General features: G+C 48.2%; 1 protein-coding gene across 3 annotated transcripts in view; it reads right to left on the bottom strand.

The window, feature by feature from the left end:
• The window catches only part of LOC126522826 (uncharacterized), a 307,678-nt gene that overhangs the window by 50,955 nt on the left and 235,416 nt on the right, over positions 1 to 21,307 (bottom strand). For all 3 annotated transcript variants that reach the window (XM_050171653.3, XM_050171654.3, XM_050171655.3), the window contains 3 exons: positions 3,069 to 3,150; positions 2,444 to 2,775; positions 509 to 1,018 (listed from right to left, as the gene is read on the bottom strand). In XM_050171653.3, coding sequence (XP_050027610.1) covers positions 509 to 1,018; positions 2,444 to 2,775; positions 3,069 to 3,150 — 924 coding nt within the window. The remainder of the gene's footprint in view (positions 1 to 508; positions 1,019 to 2,443; positions 2,776 to 3,068; positions 3,151 to 21,307) is intronic.

The raw sequence follows: 21,307 nt of genomic DNA, 5'->3' as shown, positions 1-21,307 counted from the left end.
GATGACAAACTAAACTGACAAAAGCAGTCGATTGCAGTTGAGCCCTCCATTCAACCTTGCAGAAAACAGCAGACGACATACGAGTACACAACCACAACATGGCACTACAGTAGGTCGTGTTACAATATCAATATCTCGGCATGCCTTTGAAACCCCGTTACTCTTTCTTCATGTTAGGACAGTTTCCTCGGTCCTTACTCGGCACCTGTCCTAGCTTCGCGTTACGCAAAAGAGAGCAAAGGGGTTTCTCCAGGCAGGAAGCGCACTGAAACAACAACACCGTCTGCTTCAACACCTCGTCTGCTTCAACACCTCGTCTGCTTCAACACCTCGTCTGCTTCCACGATCTTGCTTCCGGCGCGCACTCGTTACGCGAAAACTACAATTAACGCGCGGGAGCCAGAGGGGCGCGTAATTACGGAAAGCGAAACCGCGAAAAGAAAGCTAAAGCGAAACAAACAGACACAATCAAACACAAACAAACAAACAAGACCACGCCGAGGCTCACCGTGCGTCCCCGAAGCTTGCCCAGCATCGTGACGACCCTGACGTTGGCAGACGACGACTCGACACTCGGAGCGCCGGTCACGCTGCCCGCCACCACCGCCGCCGAGCCGACCGCAGCGCCAAACGTCGTGGCGCGGACGTCGTCGGAAGCTGGTTTGTCGCCAGCGCCAGCGGCGGCGGCGGCGGCTGCTGCGAGCGCGGCGCGTTTGAGCTCGCTGTCGTGCGCCACGTCCGGCACGGTGCGCTGGGCGCCGTCCGCCGAGGGGGAAGAACCGTCGCGCTTGCCGCCGTCGTCGCGCTTGGCGTTAACGCCGCCGGCGTTCGCGTCCCCTTCGCAACCGCGGTGGTCATCGTCGTTGACAGAGTCCGGGGCATCGGGCGACGTCGCCTTGGACGACGTCAGCAGCGTGGTGTGACCGGGCGGCAGCAACGTGGACGGTTCGGACGACGGGGGGCTGTCCGAGGACGCGCGGACGCTGCACATGATGTTGCCGCAGTTGCCGTCGCATACCTGCGCGCCAAATAGGGTAAAAAAATGATGACTGTGCGTAGCTTTTGCGGTTCCTATAGTGTATGCGTTGGTGAACAAGCAGCGCGAGTTGAAAAAATTACGTACGAAAGTCAACTGCGAATCGATCTTTATGGGCGCAATAAAATTTGTTTCGCTTTTATCGGGGATCGTTGACTACGTTTGACAAACCGCCGCCACAGTGACGAACGTCAGTGGGAGCCGGCCTGCATATATTCAAATTGTGTTGCTTACACACACACACACACACACACACACACACACACACACACACACACACACACACACACACACACACACACACACACACACACACACACACACACACACACACACACACACACACACACACACACACACACACACACACACACACACACACACACACACACACACACACACACACACACAAACACACACACACACACGTTCGGCTCATCGTTCTAACTTGTTCGCTTACTATGACGAAGGAACTTTAGGGGAAGCTGAAGCACCTCTCTGTTAAATATGCGGTGTCCAAGGGAGAGCAGAATCTCACTTGCATTTGGGGACCGTATCCGGACGACAGGTTAGTTAAGTCTAGTTAAGAGTGTAAAGTCCCTTCCTTGTTTCGTTGTTTGTGGCTCTCTCAGTACGCGCTTTTCAGGTATTTTCTACGCATGAACCAAGTTACTCTGCAATAAGTCATTTAGCTCTTCATTTGTCGTTGGCATTAAAACTCATTAAGGAACATTAGTAGACCTGTACTGTGCCCTTCCCCATCCTCGTAACACTGCACTCGTTTTAACGTTCAGAACTCTTTACGAAGCTGTTAGTGCCGGTGTGCAAAGTTCTTAAAGCGTCGAATAAAGTGCACATGCTCACGTGTAAGCGCCATAGATCTTGCAACATTCAAATATCGGCGTAATGGGCAAGTAGAATGCAAGGCAAGTCCGGAAGCCGTCTTGCCCAATTGGTAGTGGCACTACCAGTTGGGCAAGACGGCTTCCGGTCTCGAAGACTGTATACGGCGCACGAAAAACAGGCAAGGACACCCTGTCATCTCACTTGTCCGTGTCTCCCTATATATATATATATATATATATATATATATATATATATATATTCACAGTGAAGTAGACGCGCGTATGAAGCGGCTTATTGACGTTTCGGCCGGGGTCCGGCCTTCATCAGAAAGTTCTGATGAAGGCCGGACCCCGGCCGAAACGTCAATAAGCCGCTTCATACGCGCGTCTACTTCACTGTGAATATTTACCCGGACCCAGAACTGCTTTTTTTCTCGTATATATATATATATATACACACATTTGCAAAGAGCAATGGGGCAAGCCAACGCGTACGTGACAAGCTCGGCCAAAGCTATGCGCGCACTCCCTCTCGACGTCGTTAGCGAGGCAGCGCACTCACCTCAGTGGTGGAGCCGTAGACCGGGGCCGTGGCCGGACCAGGGTCCGAGACCGGCTTGGCCGCCCTGAAGGGCGACGCGATGGCGTTGGACCGCGGAACGGTGCTAGTCGTGCCGGTGCCGCAGCATCGGTCGGAAACCAGAACGGACGACGAAGAGGAAGAAGACGAGGAACCCGGCGCCGCCACCACCACGGCGGCGGCGCGCAGGGGCGACCCCGTCGCCACCAGCCCCACCGCATCGGGCGGTTCGTAGTAGATGGGCTGCGCGGGCGCGGACAAGCCCGCGGGACCACGGCACGGTCCCAGGCAGCCGGACGCCGGGCCCAAACCGTCTGCGAAGGAATGAATTAAACCGAGCATTATTCCATGAATTACAGGGTTTTACGTGCTAAACCCACTTTCTGATTACGAGGCACGCCGTAGCAGAGGACTCCGGAAATTTAGACCACCTCGGGTTCCTTAACGTGCACCCAAATCTAAGTAACACGGGTGTTTTTCGCTCTTTTGTAGCGTTAATTTACCTGAATAATTAGGTCAGATTAATAAGCTCAGCAGTTCGTCCATTGTCGGCAACGCTGTTACGGTTTCCACTACCAAGGAAGAAAAAAAGAAAGCAAATACTCACCTGTGTAAAAGACCGCGTTAGCCTGCGCCTTCTTGGGGCCACCTTGGTTCCATGCGATGCCCCTGGCAAGGTCATTCAGCAACTGGAATCACAAATGAGTGAGTGAGTGAGTAAACACTTTACTGAATATAAATAAAATAAGGCACGATGGTTGGAGCCCCTATTCCAAGGCCCCACTGGCACGAGCGGTCTGCTGGGCTTGGTCCAGAAGAGCCAATCGGCTCTCCCGACCCTCGTCCGCAAGCCATGCCTCCCACTGCCTATTCCTCATTAGTGGATATTGGTGTAATATGGGGCTGTCTATGTGCGGAGGCCTCCTGGGGCACTCCCATGTGAAGTGTTTTAGTGTGGGTGTGTGTTGCGCCACTGGAATCACAAGCACAAGAAAACAAAATGTAGCGGCAGCCTATAAATTGTACACATACTTAGAAATTCCGGAAGATCACGTTGCTCGAGAAAAGTGCCCTTTTGGGAGAAGCCATTGCCAAGGTAACCCTAGTTACGCAAACAAACACTCAAATATAATGGCTATCGCTTCGATCCTAATGCATGAAATAGCGCGAAGAATTGGAGAAAAAAAAAAAAGCTACGTTGAACGCAGACAGAGCTATATCACTGGTTTTAGAGTACCCAGAAGCGGGCTTCTCCTCACAAAGACTCTCAATGTGGCGAAGCCGGATTTCAAGGTATGTGCCACACACGTGCAGACGATATTCAACGCGCTGTCAAGCTTTGCAAACCATCGCCTGTAAAAACAGTAACAAGAGATTTTGCCTACACTGTGAATATAAAACTTTAAATAGCGCAGCTAAACCGTATAAAGAAAAAAAAAACCGTTCGACTACACACAAACGGCTTGTAAAAGAGAAACAACACAGACTTCGTTATTCAACACCTATTAATGTGTTAAGGTTATTTAACGCCTTGTTAATTAATGCCAAATAAGGGATTATTTAACACCTTGACTCCAGGACGGCCCTAATACGGGACAACAGGTCTTCCTGTAATAATACTGTGAGACAGGAGCCCGCATCATCTCTGTCGTGCCCCAACGGCCTGCAACGCCACTCAACTAAACGGTCGACCTAACCAGAGTTTCACTAGACTCGGGCATCTGAGCAATTCATGCGTTTGTCTTGGAAGCTAAACACGCTGTCTTGTAGTGCACACTTGGGACAAATTTAACCTGACGAAATAGTTTTGCGCACGTTTTGCTGACCTGAAAAAAAATATATTGCTAGACATAGAACCGAGGAACGAATGAGAAGCCGCGAGACATCGCCCGCTGACATGTCTATACTTTGTCCGTGTGGAGGCTCGTAGAGGCATGAACATACCCAAACTTTGTTGGACGGCACACGTTTAAGTAGTATCGACTCCCCCCTGGTTGGGCAAAACTGTGCACACAGTTCCAAGGTTGTGTGTGTGTGTTTTTTTTTTTTTTTTTTTTGCTCTACAAAAAATGACACGAAGACAACAGCGGGCGTTGTTCCCAAGAAATCAACTTCTCAACATGATGCATCTCTGAAAACATCCCAAATGGAGACAATTAAGCATGCACGTTCACGAACAGATGACCAATAAGTGTCTTGAGCGAATCGATACGTTCATGGTGATAGCGGCGTTCAATACAGATAAAATCAGCGAGGTCGGTTTTCATTCATCTCTCTCTCTCTAAATATCCAGCAAGAGCATGTGTTCATAGAATCGCCGTTGCCCACGACCAACGCACTGCGCAGAAATGTACCCCCCCCCCCCCCTCCGAGAGGTCATTCACGCAAACACCATTATCGAAATGAGTATTGTTCGAGGTGGCGACCAGCGGATGCACATCGGAACGCTGACGAGGCGCACGGGGCAGATAAATGCATGATTGTGTAATAATGATGCAAGCCCATCAATCGTACTACCGATGGGGCACTATTGATATCGATAGTACAATCGACAGGGCACGATCGATAATAAATAATCACGCGGCGTACCGCGCACATGAACATTTCGACATAAACTAGGCGACGTTATCCTGTTCCTTATTGCGTGGACTCACTGGCCAAGAATTGCGAAATTATTGATAGCTCCTTCAATAGCTAACTATCGCAAAAATATCGATGAAAAATTTGTATTACATTACTGACGGCTTAAAAAAAGCTATCGTTAGTCAATTTACCGATAGTTTTGCATCCCTACAGTGTAGGCAGAGAGGAGATGTGACCGAAAGCAAAGCGTGATCGACCGGTAAGTATGTCGCGAAGAATACGCGTCAGGGAAGTCCGAAGTCGAGAATGGCGAGCGGAATTATTTCCGTGTTTCGCCACGTGTTTCACCACACCAATCGTCCATCAGTGAGCATATAGCGTAGCTTTCCGTTTAGCGAAATAGGCTGCCTAGAAAAAAATATGTGAATATAAGCTCTTCGACAGCACGCATGTTTTAAGAATGTGTTTCAACGACCATGGCTGCGCATTGATGGCGTCCGTCTGTAGTACAATGCCTGACCAGCAAACGCCATTTTTTAAAAATTTGTTATGTAGTACTTAGGAGATGCTGTCGTCCTTATTGGCGCCGACTACTCCTTTTCACGTATAGATTAAACAAATTAACTTAAACGCATTAAAACTAAAAGTCAACTCCAAATCATAATAACACAAAGTCCAGTCACATAAAACGCCAGTTGAAGTTGGCGCACTGTCCCAGTCTGTTTCTCCTGGTACCTGCCTTTTACCGCGCTCAATTTTGTGACGTCCTCTCATTTTGGAGCGATATGGCATGCACGTAATGCAATGCGAAGAGCAGGTAACCGACAGTTTCTTAGGGTAACAGAATGGGTGCAAGGGAACGTCTTAGGCGGTGCGATCAGACTAGGAAATTTGCAGGTACATAAGAAGGAAACTGGCTGACGCAAGACAAGGGTAACTCGATATCGCTGGGCCAGGCCTTAGTTTTAAATACCATAGGCTGACGATCATGGTTCGTGAAAAATAATAATAAATATAAATGAACGGAAGCCAAGGTAGCACGGTAAGAAAAGCGGACGCCGAGATGCGGCAGGTGCAAACTGCTGACCTACGAACACAATACCAATTCCGCACGCTACCGGTCAGCGCTGCTAAGGTTAACGACCTGGGACATGACGTCAGGCCGATAAGGCGAGAAAAGAAAAAGCATAATCGCCGTCTAGAGCACCGTTGCTCCTCAGCTGGGAAATTCAAAATCGAGGAGCTGCAAAGACGGAGCCGGGCTGGCCAAAGGCGAGCGCGCAGCTCACCCCATCTATCGGCGGGATGGAACACCGCACCAGCGTCGGGTGGCTCCTCCGTGCGGCGCCAAAATCGAGAACGACATGTGCTCGCTAACGGCTTTGATAGTTTTGGCGTCTTGACGTCTTGACGTCGCGTAATTATCTGAAATTAGGGAGCGACAAATCAAATCACCTTTGCGGATCGAAGAAAGGAACAAATGCCACGCGAGCCCACTTGAAGAGTTGCGAACTGCAACTATTGCTGCCAGTTCATATTTATTGCTCACAATTCTACATTGCAAAGGTTGATGTCTCTGTATTTTTCTGTTAATAGTCTTATTTATAACCACTGCTTTAACGACTCCTGCTTGGGCCCGAACAGGGCCTGCACTATTTGTAAATAAATAAAAAGAAGGAAAGAAAGAGCAAAAAGAAATGAGAAGAGAAAGGAGACAAGAGAAAGGAGACGAGAGAGAGAGAGAGCGGGAGAGAGGGGGAAATGGAGCGGCAGGTGCACCAGAGCTACTAATAGAGGAAACCAAACCACCAAACTACGCGGGGCACGAGCATTACAGGCGAAAGTGTAGTACAGCATTGCGAATCTCGCATCAAGTTCAAGCCCGACCTCTCGAAAAAAAAAAAAAAATCATCCAGCTCATATCAAGCAAGATCAGGTTGTTTAACGTTAAGCATAGCTGACTTGTTTGCAAACACCGCGCCAAAGACAACCTTGCGCGGCCGTGTGACACATTTGTAAGGTTCCATCGAGTCACTCAGGCACGCAGTATTATAGGCGAAAAGCGGCTGATTCGAAAGTTCACCTGTCACGCGATCGCATGGAATGCCCGCGTGGCCGCGACCGCGTACTCTACAGCCAGTGGCAACAGGAACGACATCAGAGAGCGGCTGAACAAACGGGAGGAACGATAAAAGCGAGAACTCGGAAAAGGGGGCATAAATTCCGTTCTATAGAACGCGATTCGAAAAGAAGAGAAAAACAAAAGCCCTCCAATGCGAAGTGGGCCTGTTGCACGCGCAGCTTGAAATACGTTATGGAAATAACAAAGGTCGATACACTCGAACTCATAAATGAAAAGAAAGAGCCGGAAAGAAAGAAAGACAGGTCCGCCGCGGTGGTTAGAATTCAGTTTCACACAAAAACAGGCGGCGCCTACATCGACGCCCCAGTGGCCGTTGCCTCTGGGCACACAAAAAACGGATCTCGAAAGCCACGTTTTTGTGAGCTGCACGAGGCGGAAGTAATTGTGGAGCCGGCAATACGTCATGTCCGCCACGCTTTAGACACTACCTATCTGCGGAGAACTATGGCGCTGCGATCCTTCAGTTACGATGGGAAATACAGTTACAGGAACTATATAGCTACAGTGGACGGATTTGTCTCATCTTCGCGCTTGTGGCTTCGAAAGTTCTCGTGACGTTTTATTGCGCTTTACCTTTCTAAAAATTTGGAGCACTACTAACACAGCAAAACAATTTAAGTCCCTGCGCAACATGCGTAAACGTTGCGAACTGCTGCTGCATTGATATAACGCAATATACTTCGTTAAATATGCTCGTTTCAAAACTCGCGGAGCAGTTTGAAGTCTGAAGGACGAAGCTCACGCAAACCCATGCATGGTTACCCATATAACATTCCCACGCTCTGCTGTACCGCCACAAAAGCAGCTCCTGTGAATACAAACGCCAGAAAGCTCCCTCTAATGACTCGTAGGAAACAATAGGTTTAATAGGTTCAACAAAGATTACATTCTGTCGAATACGGATGCCTAGTTCATACTCACAACCATTCTTTCAGGGTGCCTTCGTTTCATTTTCATTGTCATACCTTTAGGTTTCTGTTTGATGTCCTTGCCTTAAATATACATTCGAGTTAGCAAATTATACTGTGTTCGTCACGTCACTTACGCTGTTACTTTATTAGTTGTTAACGACATTATGTTACAGTCATTTTTTTTTTCATGACACTTATGCACATGTAATTCTTCAGTCATGCTATTCATACTAAGCCCTGTAATTCTTCCACGTTAACGATTTGTTGAAACTGCTGTCACTTGTGTTTTATTACGTTTGCTTTGTAAAAGAGGTCTCATTGCAGTCTGACTTCGGGACCTCCTTCTCTATATTAACATCTTGAAATCTTTCTAATCATCTCAATAAAAACCGATTCTGATTCTGAAGTAGCTGTGGCGTCCTTCTGAGCATTAGGTTGCGGGTGCGATTCCGTGCCGCGGCAGCTCGATTTCGGTGCAGGCGGAATGCGGATACGTTTCTGCGTCGAGGTTCGTTCCGGGTGCGTGTCAAATGACACGAATATCAACGTTGAACATGATTCCTGAACTTCGTTTGCGCCACAAAAAGGAGGCCACGCCAACCATTACGCTCGGCATTCACTCACGCCTTATAGTTAGTTTTTTACAGTTAGTTGTTTATCTGTAAAGAATGACTACATGTCCTTTTAGTGAATCAAAAGGAGGAAATGATCATCTACGCGTCCGTAGCGCGAACCCCCCCTTTTATTTTTTCTCGTAGGCCTTCTTCCAACTTACGGGCTTGCGCAGAATTGGTTTGTCACATTGCATTTGAGAGGAATCAAAAGGCTCGAACTTGAAAAAAAGTTTTCAGAACTTCTCAACCAAAACCGCTCCAACAAGAGAAAATACTTCGAATATACGTGCCGGCACTGAAGTTACAATAATATAAAAAAATGAAGTGGGGAAAGAGAACTAGAAAAATGCATTGCTCTGCCAGAAGTGAAAATTTTTTCGGTCAAATCAATTGTAATAGAATACATTAAATTGAATACAACAAGCTGTGGGCTTCAAAATCCTGAAGCTGCAAGGTCGTCGGTTCGACTCCCACCAAAGGTCGAGGGCTGGACCCTCAACAAAGGTCGTGGGTTCGACTGCCTTAACTAATCCTATCGAATTAACTTCACCCTGATTGACAAGAAAGGTCGTGGCTTCGACTTCCACCAAAGGCCGAGGGTTCGTAGACTTTTTGTACCATCGTGTGGTCACGCCGCCAACGCCAGATTTGCTGCCTCATGAGCCGTTTAATGCTTTCGAATTAATAATAATAAGTGAGTGAGAGAGAACGAGAGAGAGGGAGGGAACGCGATGTTTGCGGAAATGAAGCTGCCAGAGCGGAGCCCGGACAGGCGAGGGGGAGCTTGCCTATAATACCCCGCCCCATTTCACGTTGGCGGCCGCACTTGACCAATGCATTTACACGCCTATTACCCAACGCGCGGGGCGGCGCGATCAATCCGTCTGACGGAACTTGAGAGGTTTAAAAGCAAGGTGTGCGCGCGCGCGCGCGCACACACACACACACACACACACACACACACACACACACACACACACACACACACACACACACACACACAGACACACACACACACACACACACACACGCACGCACACACACACACGCACGGTCGCGTTTAAAAGGAAGCCAAGCGAGGGGGCACGAGAGATGAGCTCGTATTATATCCCGACGTTTTCCTCACTGATCGACAAGTTCGATATGTGGGGACGTTGCCAAGGAGGAAAAAAAAAAAAAATTGGCGCTCTCGAGGCAACTTAAGAAGCGTCGCCTAGCCGCCGAGTTGCAAAGATGGCTCTCGTTACATGCGTTTGGGAGAGCAGGATCATCTTGCAAAGGATCGCAGCTTATCCCGCGCCATTGTTTTTGTGCGAATACGTGAATACGTCAGGGACACGCGCTGTCTTTTCGTGTTAACAGGACGCCTCACATTCATACAGAGAAATTGGTAAAACAGTTTTCGAGGAAACCATCGACAGTAATTGTCAATGCAAAGGAACTGCCCAACACTTATAGGAAGCCATTCGCTTCATTAAAGGAATGATGCTCTTGAAGCAGTACATCTCTTGCAGTGGGGTAATTTAGGCAGCGTTTGCTGTTCCATCACGTAATTACGAAGGGAACAGAGCCGATAACCAGCACGTCTCTAAGCGGTATCGTAGGTGCTTATATATATGCAAGTAAGCTGGTCAAATGTGTGCTGTCTTCGGCGGCGCAAGCGCCGTACGTTGTTGAAGGCGACTGTTACTCTCCTCTCCAGCAGCCGCCACAAGGTGAAAGGGCGAGTTTCACCGTCGTGACATTACCATCGAACCCTGCCGTAATCGGTGTTGCAAACGTCCAAACATGGTTTTAAGAAATGACAACGCAGATAAAACAAATCAATTATGCTATAAAAATTTCTACGAGCTTTCTAAGTGAAACCGCTGGTCGTTGCGAAACTTTGAATGGTAGGCTTTTTCGATTGCGCTACGTGTAGAATTTCCTTGAAAAATTGTAGGCAGTTCCTTTAGGTTTGTAGCGTAATTTAGGTACATACGTTCAGCGTTACACAGCGGACCCATTGCATCAGGGCAACCGTACATGTGGGCCAAAGGCGGTGTCGTTAGCTGCGTATGATTATACACGGTGGACACGATAAATGGCTTACACTGTAAATACGCAGCACTTTGATTCGTGCGTATGAATGAACAACTCATAATATTATCTTTTTCTTTATCTCCCCCGCCTCCCTTCCTACGAGTAGGGTAGCCAACTGGACAAATTCTAGTTAACTTCCCCGCCTCTCTTCCATTCCCCTCTCTCTATGCTTAACACAAAGAATTTGGTGCATTTCTCTAAGGTTATCAAAAACCTATGCATCCACAAACGTTCGCAAAATAAAAGCAAAAAAAAAAAAACGTTGTCTCGCTTCGCACGCAACATACAGTGCTCTCCGATGCGTTGCTACTTCATTTTTAAGGAAGAAGGGCTCTTCCAGCGAACTCAATCTATCCCTGCCATGCCTCCAAATATCACCACTCCATCCAGCAGTTCCACTATAACAATCGCGAACGTGCCTCGTCGTAGCACCGGAGCTAACTAAACAAAAACGGGCGTATACGCGGGCTTTTTTATTCGACGCCGCACTTTTTCGCAAGACACGGTCCGCCAAAGTCACGAAGAGGAGCCCCCTTCGCCGTCGCAGAGACGGCCGTCCTTGGACGTCGCCTCCGAAGCGCAACCGGCGTGGAGGAAAGGCCCCGCTGCTGCGTTGTTGTATAGCGCGATGGAGCCGCGCGCGATGCAGAGCGGTGGTCCCGGGAATGCGGCGTACGCGCGCCGACGATCAACGCTCACACACGCGAGAGAAAATGAAAGCCGTCGCGGTCGCGCCGCCTTCACGACACCACCCTCGGTGGCGGAGAGACGGGCCGCAGCAGCGCTAGCGACAGTTGCGAGGTCGCGCGACTAAACGTCGAGAGTAAAGGGGAATTTGTGAATTACTAATAATAGATTGCGCGGAAACCATCGCCGATGATTGGTAATGCAAGCGAATCGAGCGAACGAACGAGCGAACGAACGAGAGAGCGAACGAGAGAGCGGGCGAACGAACAAACGAGCGAACTATAGAGCGAGCGAACAAACGAACAAACGAGAGAGCAAGCGAACGGTTTTCCTTGCGGAGTGCGATCGACCAAGAAAACGGACGAATGAGGCACAGAAATGTATTCGCTTTAATATATACTACGGGCTTTAACGCGCAGAAACTGCACGGTGGATTGAGAGGTAGGAACGCCGTAGTGAATGAAGGGCTACGGATTTATTTTTGACCAGTTTTATTTCTTAAAAGGACGCTAAAAGATAAACACTAAATCAGTTTAGACCGATGAAGCCTTCCTTCGAAATCTCTATTTTCGTTAGTTTCGCTGTAACAGATTGATTATTAAAAAATAAAAATGAAGCCCAAAGTTTCGGTTTCCGGATTTCGCGCCGACACCTCGGCGCCGGTAGGCCGGCGTGACGTCACAAATTTTATTCGTACTTGCGCCCCACTGTGGCTCGGTTAAATCTACTCGAAACTTCCTAAGGTCAGCTTTTGAATATATTTCCTTCTTGTGGCCGGTCACGTGGTGCGCCCGATACCCGACGAATATGACACAGTTCGTAGTAGCAGGACGAGGAAGATATAGCGTCTCTCAAGGGCAAACGATATTGCGTTCCATCATATACACGCGATGTCGTACTCCCGGATAGCAACGAGGAACGGGAAGCACAGGCTGCTCGAACATACTGTTTTATTTATTTATTTTTCTGAACGTTCGGATGGCACCATGCAATTCCACCGCAATCCATACACACGATGGAAAGTGCTCGAAGTTCCTTGTACTATACTCAGTAAAAAAAAAAAAGTCCGACACGTAGTTTCGGAGTTGTATGGAAGCTCTACCACTTGCTTCTCTGCAGTAAAAAGATCACATTTAGCATTAGCAAGGACGAAAGTTCGGGCACACTTGTAAGATATTTAAATTCCACGCTAAAGTTGGCCTCGAAATGTCGGACCTGGAGTCATTCGACGTTATCGTGACGTCATGACACAAAGCGCTGACGTCGTGGAGAAATAATGCTGGATATAATGATCTTGCTCATTAAAAAAAGCAAAATAGGATCACGTGTTCCATTTGCTGCGCTCGCGTGTATAACGAAGCGAGCCAGTGTATCGTGACGTCATGATGTACTGAAACCTGTGTATCGTGACGTCATGACGTGCTGAAACCGAAGCTGGCTCTCATAAACAAGTATCATATATATATATATATATATATATATATATATATATATATATATATATATATATATATATATATATATATAGTAAATTATTTGGGGCGCTCTGACCCTTGCCGCTATATTTTTCTATGCTTAGAGGGTAAAGACCTTCATTGGCTGCAAGAAAAAATAAAGAGAAGTAAAAAAAATGTGCCGCGCGCATTTGAAAGCGTTACTGCGGATAAAATGAAGCGTATAAGATGTATGCCACTGCGCGAGCACGAGACACGGAAATAGGTATGCATCGGCGAAAATGTTCCCTCACGCGTAACATTTTAGGAAAACAGGCCGCTCGCCGCAGAAACCATGCTGAACACACGTGTGGCACATTTTAACTCGACTTTTTCCCCGATGCGCAGATTTAAAATTCTTCCTATGTCATTTTTCTTTTTTTTTTCTTAACACGGGTTCTTGTTCAAAGCCACCACAATAAAATAGAGAAAGAAAAAAAAATATTACCGCGCTTTAACAAAAAAGCAGAGGTACTGTGGTGTCAGAAAGAAACGCGGAAAACGGGAGCTGGTAGTGCGATTGCCTACGACTGCGCAACGATTTGCCATCAGACCACGAGGAGCGGAATTACGCAATTCTCGCAGCACGTGCTGTGCGTGTCGTATCCTACGTCCTGTGAGGGCGTGTAGCGCATAAAATTCTCGTGCCACAGCCAAACGACGTTTCGGGCCGTAATGACGCATCGCGGCGCGTAATGGACGAGCAAATAGCTATAGTCAACTGCGTGTGTACCCCCGGCTGGTTCGCGTTTCAGTGGGAGTCGTCCATTCGCCCCTAATTACGGTTTATTGCGTGCACGTTCATCCAGTCTCTCTCTCTCTCTCTCGTCAGATCAACTCGTCAAACTGCACGTCCCAGTGACGCTTATGACACGTTTCTCTTATCTGACCCGGAGATAAGGCGGCGCATGTTGTGGGGGAAAATGCGCTCAGAAGCGGATCTGATTTTTCGCTCGGCTGAGACGCCACCGTGACCCAGTCAAGCCAAAGAGGACAGAGCGAGCGAGCACACTGCGCAATACGGACCTCCAACGCGACGGCTCGTTGGCCGTAGCGTTCTGTTGGTGATCGAGCACGAGGTTGCGGGTTCGACTGCGGCGGATGCGGCGGTCGCACGTATTCGGACGGGGGTGCGACGTTCATTTGGTTTAGGGCGCCGATTCGGAATCGGTGAACGTCGCCGCATCAGTTTACAGTCAACTTCAGGTTTATCCACAGCCTGTCGCTAAAGGCTGCGAATAGGGCATCCATATTGGCTCACTAATCACCGATTTCCAAGGGCGCATTCCTGGAGCAGTTAGTTCACCAAGACACCAATTGCTAGGTTATCATACAGAAGGTCCCGGGGGACCTTCTGCGATGTTTCTGAATTTTACTTTGCCAAGATTTCATTCTTTTTTTGCCTCTCCCCCTTCCCGATTTCACGCTTTGTGTTACCATATCAAGCCTGATTCAATTATTTTCAAATTATCTCCTGTCTGCTATTGCAGTTAAGTAGGAACGGACTCTTCTCTCACTTTCATTTCATTCCACATTCAGCAGTGAGGACGAGTTTAAAAGGGGGCGTTGTGAATGCAGTTCAGCATGAGGGGCGGACTCCTGCTTCCGCGAATCAATATCATACAGTATAGTGTGAAGGATGGAGCCCGCTCGGCGTCGAGTTAACGAGCAGATGAATCCACGTATAAATGTCCGCACCTATATGAACGAACGTTTATTTGCTGGACTTCGCGCGTGTGCCATTTACGATTAGGTCTAGTAAAGCCATGAAGGGGGCTAGTTGGTGGACGTCCGTGATTATATTGCGCTTAGTGTTACAGTGACGATTTTAAGTTTTTACTTAAGTTTCACTTAGTATCGTCAGTGTAACACTATGCACAATATAATCATGAACGATTAGGTCAGTCGGTACCAATTCGTGATTGCGGGTACCGCTTTCTGCGATACACTATCTGCTTCCTTATCTATGTCATCGTTTCTATAGCTACCCGCAATCCTGATTAACACGCGGCACACACAAGAAGAAAAGCAAACAAATAAGAGTACGGGCAGGACACGCTCATCCAAGGCGACACGGGCGATTGCCTTGTTTACCTATACTCCTTTATACGTGTCTGCTCGGGCCTTTGTCCACGAAGCACTAACTCTGATATGCTTAAATGTAATGCGACACCCTCGCGGAAGCTCCAGCGTCAACTAATCGTGAAAGCGGTGATCTCGGAGGCCATGCAGTGATCGTTCGAACGCACGCACCTCGTTATTCGCCAACCTGCGTCGAAAAAAGATTAACTAAAACAAGCGCTAATAGCTCCTCGTAGCTTCCTGTTTCACGGTAGTGTCAACCTAACAATGCTGCGGCAAATACACCGTTGTACCATCAAAGAGACCTTGTACAGATGCGTCAGCCAATTAGGTTTGCTCATTTCCTCGAGTTCACGGCGGAGGCGGACTTCGTTCTTTCAATCTATTGGCACCACTCGAAAACTATATGTTCCGTAGCTCAGAGGGCAGATGGATTGCGGTATCGTTGGCGGAGCTTCTACCGAATTCTTAGTTTCAGATCGTCGGGAAAGTGCCTATGGGCCAGCACAACAACAAGTTCTTCAGATTTAAATCTCGAACCCCAACTTCACATTTTTTCGTCTTCTTGTACGCGGACAGCTCTGAGAATCATCACACCCCCTCCCCCCTTGCCCCCCAATTAGCTGACGCAAGCTTTTCAGCTTCCACAAGCATCGAGCGGTTTCATTGAGAAGATTTAACGTATACAGTTCACTCCGTGGTTCTTATTTTCTCTTTTCATCCTCCCACAGGCCGTGGCCGCAAAGAAAAAGGGGTGTGACCGACCGACCGACCGCTCGCGCTCGCTCTTGTGTTTCTTTTCTCGCAGGCGACGACTGCCAGCGGGTCAACCTCGTCGGTCGGCGGCGGAACCAGTCGGTGGGCGACCGTGGGACCGGTTGTGCGCGGGCCCGTTAGTTACAGCCAGGCCTTTACCCTTTCCCTAACTCTCTCTCTCTCTCTCTCTCTGCGGGGAGCCCTTTTAGGGCGAGCGCGCACAGTCAGCGTCCGCAAACAAAACACAGGCCAGAAACAGCGTACAACGCAGACAGCGGCCGTGTGGCTGGCACTGGGGCGCTCGGAGCAGACGACGATTGCACCACGCTTTGCCAACCGGCGCCGCCATACTGTGGTGTTTACACGAAAGTGCCGCCATCGTACGATCACGACGTCCAGGGATTGAAGTCCAGCTAGCGGGCAGCAAATATAGTTGTACACACGCGTTCTGGCTGTTCCTCTGTAAAGGGGCGATTGTCCAGTTTTTCGAGCGCGAGCACTGTTCTTGGCATTTTGTAGCTGGGACACACTGGTCCAGACGGGCTTCGGCACTCAAGGCCTTAAGGGCTTTGCTGAAGTTTTTAAGGACATGCGAATTATGCGATCGCCTTTGAGTGTTGTATCGCGTACTATCGCGTTACTGCGTGAATTTTCCGATTTCTCTTTTTTTTTCTCCTCTTCTTCTTCTCTCTCCTTTTATTCCCTTTACCCCTTTCCCCAGCACAGGGTAGCCAGCCGGTACCTACACTGGCTAACCTCCCTGTCTTTCCTCCTCTTTGTCTCTCCTCCTTCTGGCTGTTCCACTAAAGGTACATGGCTGGCAGTCTACAGGTTGCGTATTAGTATGTTTTACCTGTGACCACATCGTCTCCTTACATATTTGTTCTCACATGTGCTTTAAGTTCGAGACTGGCTAACGACATTACGTGACTGCAAGCGCAAGTCCACAAAAATTTTCTGGGTTTTACGTGCACCAAAAGCACGATAAGATTAGGAGGCAAATTGGACGTACTTTTCATTAATTACGACCACCATCTGGGCGTGCAAGGCCCACGCGCTAGCACACTTATGGAAAAAAAGATAATAAAAAAATTAACTCTACCGGCCCTGCGCAATCTGCAGCGCGCACACACAAACACACACACACGCGGCTAGAGATGCAACCTTAGCAGCCCGAAACCGCATCGCCCCATGTTTTAGGGCCTCTCCGTGTTCCGTCATTCTTGAGCTGTATAACGCGAAACTCAGCAACCCCCCCAACTGACCGAAAAGTCAAGATTAAGCTGTCTGTCTGCTTTGAGACAGACGAGTGCGTTTGCCTTTCTTTGTATACATGACGAAGGTCAAAAGCACATGGCTGTCTGGTCAAGCACAGACGTGGGCGACTTTTGTGTTTAAGCGGCGCATCGCACCAAATGCGAAAGCTGAAACAACAGAAAGTCTTCGTTTTCTCGGTTTACGAGTTTCGAATTCGGCTTACTCCAGGGAACGCGCACGATAAAGGCGACTCAAGAGGCAACGTTCAATCCGTGCGTCATAAGGAGACAGCTATAGCCACAAAATATTATAAACGGCTTTGTTCAAGAACGACTGGCATTCGCAGATAATTTTATACACCACGCATTTATTAGCACGAGATAGACTTACGATTGGCAAGTATAGTACGTAACACCAAAGACAACCGACCGATTTAATCCGCCTACTGTTACATCAAGTGACTACAGATTTAACGCCCCCCTAGCTAGTATATACTCGTACCATAGAATACTCATCTATATTGTGGTGCTGTATCCGACAGTACTGTAATGCTGCTCGGAGTACACCAAGCGTAGACGGCGGCCTATAGTAAGTAAACGGAAATGTAGCGCACAGTTCCATGCGTTTTATGCAAACCAATTCTGTAACTCGGATTGACCAGCGGTTGTCACCTGGAGTCACATGCTGCAGGCCTGTCCCGCCAGGCAGACCGCTGTCTCTCTTTTAAGAGATCGGAGAGTTTTGTAGCGTGTCCGGTATTCAGGTAAACGCAAGCGGACCGGGCGTTTTACCAGATGAGCGGCGGCGCAAACGTGAACGGTGCCTGCACAGTGCAGCCACCTGGTAAAGCTGAGCTCAAAAACCAGACGAATACCCCGAACACTATAGTGTTCGGGGTATTCGTCGGCAAGTATTCGTCGGGGTATTCGTCGGGGGCGTCGGCAAGTTACGTATACGTAACTTGCCGACGCCCAAACTTGCAAGGCTCAACTTCGATCGACCTGTGCGGACACACTTCTTTTGCACGCTGCACAAAAAAGAAGGCTCTCAAACAAATGACTCACACTAACAAATTAAACAGACTGAACACCCTATGCAGCGTGTGCTGGGCATCAGCTCGCTCGCGGCCGGAGAGTCTACGTCAGTGCGCGCGTCATGGAGGTTAAAGCGGGTCGTAACGCAGTATAGGCGATAGGCGGCATCTGGGTCACACTTTCAGTCGGCGACCCACGCGTTGAAAAAAAAAGCATAGAATGGGCGGCGGTGGTCGCAATCAATTTCAAAACAGCTGGTGCGCGCAACGTAGTTCCGGTTATTGTTCATAGATATCGAAACCGAAGCAAGGACGCAGGCCATGGGGAGGGGGGGGGACGACGACGACGACGCTTGGTTTGCACGGCCTGCACGGAATCTATTCTTCTATGCAAAGAAAACAGCTGTCGTGTCGGCAGTCCGCGTGAAAGAAAAGAGCCCGAACACGCATGGGCTTTGTTGGGACATATATAAATGGCTGCCCTCGACCGTGACGTCAGAGAAAGGTATAGAGACGACACATTTGGCCTGGCACATTGTTACTTGTCCTTTGACAGTGACAAGTTGACATTGTGCCACTTGGTGTTTTATTCTACGTTTGTGCAGTTTGACTTCTTAAGTTGGTTTGCTGTATTGGCCAACGATCATATAAGACGACGCGCTTCAACGAAAGCGTCGAGTTATATTACTAGTCTATCCCTAACAGGCATCGGCAAAACAATAAACTAAGAAGATGATCCAGAATCCTTAAAAGCATTTGGAGATTCCGCACAATAAAGGTGTGGTGTAAGTTTCCTTTTTTTTTTTCAATAGGAAAATAGTTAAACCCCGTTAGCTGGATTGTTCGGAGAGCGAACGCATCTGACGACAAATCACATAGTTTCAATTAGCTAATCAAGAAGTCGCAGTTTCGCCCGAAAGACGAAGCGCCGATTGCGATAGCAAATTAGTAGGGAGCCACACGAAGTAAGGATAGTAGTTTTATCGGCCGCACAAACTTGTAAACGCTCGCTTACTAACTAAATTAACAAGCATGGCGTCTGCGCGCACAGGCATGTTAAACATGCACACATCACAAGCTACGACCGGGGACACGTTGTCAAAACGCTGGCGTGAGGAAGCGCAGCAGCAAGCAGCGAAAGAAGTAACCGTGCTGTCTATCGCTTCAAGGCAAACTGAGTGGCGAGAACACAGCACACGCAACCTACACATAACGATGAATGAATGAACGATTAATCGATTAATGGATTAAATGTATGCCGCAAAACGATTAATCTTCATCGATGCCCCCTTTTCGTTTAATCAACTTCATCGATTCGGGTCTGTTCGGTGGCGCGGAAGGAGTCGCGCGGAAAAAAACGAAATTGTGCTGGAATGGCGCCGCACGAGCAGATGACTGTGCGGCTGTGGTAGAGCGACTGTCGGTTGTTTTTCCGAGAGCCGAGTGATGCCAAGCCGAGCACTTCCCCTCTCTTCCGCCCCACCGCACACGCCACCCGAAGCCAGAGCCACGAAATGCGCGCGACGGAAATAAGGCATACCTACTATACGGCAACACAGTCGTTGATCTTCGTGCCACTTCCGGTCAATTAAAGACGTGGCATAGCACGTGCACCAGTTTGGAGCACGTATTTCACATAGCGATGAAGTTCGTGTCGATTCCAGAAAATCTATAGCGTCCGAGCGCCTATTCCTGCATGCTGGTTGTGTGGCCATTCGAAGAAGGTGCCCCCCTTTCACCCAAACATCCCAGCCAATTGACATTCCTTCCCCCTGTAGAAAAGAGCATGTGGCTTAAAATATTACACCGGTAATTTTCTTTTCCCCTGTGTAGATTGAAATTTCTTGCGTATTTCGGTTGGACTTCACCGGTCACCTTTGCCATTTCCTTTCTGATTTCTTGTTTAGCTGTAGTGTATAGGGCTTTACTAGTGCCATGTATCTTATGAATTTCTGCGCTAAGTGACATTTTATAATATCTATTGTTTAACTTTTCAAGAGCCACTAGCGCCAACTAGTAGTCAGTCTTTAACAACTTAAAGGTTTTCCTTTGTGAAACATTTATACACTTGTGTTTCGAACTTGGCTCCACCTATCAAACATCAAAATAAGGCCCCACAAAAGTAGATAACTGTGTTTCAAATTTTTTAATGTGCCCGGCCAAAACTTCGATTGATCAATTAATCGATGAAAAACCCTGCATCGAAAGCGATTAATCGGATAAAGGCTAAATAATGAATGATTAACCATTAAATACCCTGCATTGAAAGCGATGAATCGATTAAAGGCTAAAAAAATGAATGATTAATCGTTAATCGAATAAAAAAATAATACTCCATCCTTACGTCCTCACCGCAAGATCGAGCCGCGATCCTCGGCTCATCCTAGCACGTTTTAACGCGTACATACAGCATACGGCGCGCCACGACGGTGTTATCGCCCTTCGACTTCATACCAAACATCACGGCGACGGCAAAAATGCGCCTGGAGTGTCCACATAATTCCCATCCTAATAAATTTTTTTAACTAGTTAACCACCTTCCCAAGTCCGTTCTGGCTTTCCTTGTGAACCAGTTCCTGCGATTCGAAAAACCAGTGGAGTACGCCCGCGACGTAAGAGCTGTGCGTATCAAGTGATTATATCGCTTTATTCGTTTCAGTCTGCCGCTTAGCGGCCACCCTTTTACGGAGGAGGCCCTTATAGGCAAGATCTGGCCCGACGGAATTTCCAAAGAAACCCGCTATCAAAGGGCGTCGAAATAACGTCATCATCAGCAAGCTCCAAAACAAACAAGAGAGGAAATCCTGCGCTGCAACCCTGGAAGTTCAAGCCTGTGCGATCGCAAGCGAGAGACCGCGGCCGCGGTGTTGATCAAACTGCCACGGCGAACAAGCCGGGATGTTGCATAAGCATTACTCTTCCTGTTTTCGTTCCCTGTCCTCTTTCGACTTGCCCGGGCTTCTGTTGCTCGGTGCGGTGGATCGTTACTTTATGGCGCTATGCTGTTAGGGAGGAGGTCGGCCGTTCGATTCTCGAACAGAGGCCGCATGTGAGATGATAAAAGAAGAGCCAGAATGAGGCTCCCCCGAGATTTCGGTCTATAGTAGCGAACACTAGGCGGTCGCCTTCTACTGCGTCGTATCACACAGCGCTATTCTAATCAATCAATCAATCAATCAATCAATCAATCAATCAATCAATCAAT

This window comes from Dermacentor andersoni, chromosome 6 (assembly GCF_023375885.2).
Source record: "Dermacentor andersoni chromosome 6, qqDerAnde1_hic_scaffold, whole genome shotgun sequence".
NCBI classification, from domain to species: Eukaryota; Metazoa; Arthropoda; class Arachnida; order Ixodida; family Ixodidae; genus Dermacentor; species Dermacentor andersoni.
This window is presented reverse-complemented; position numbering and strand designations above follow the sequence as displayed.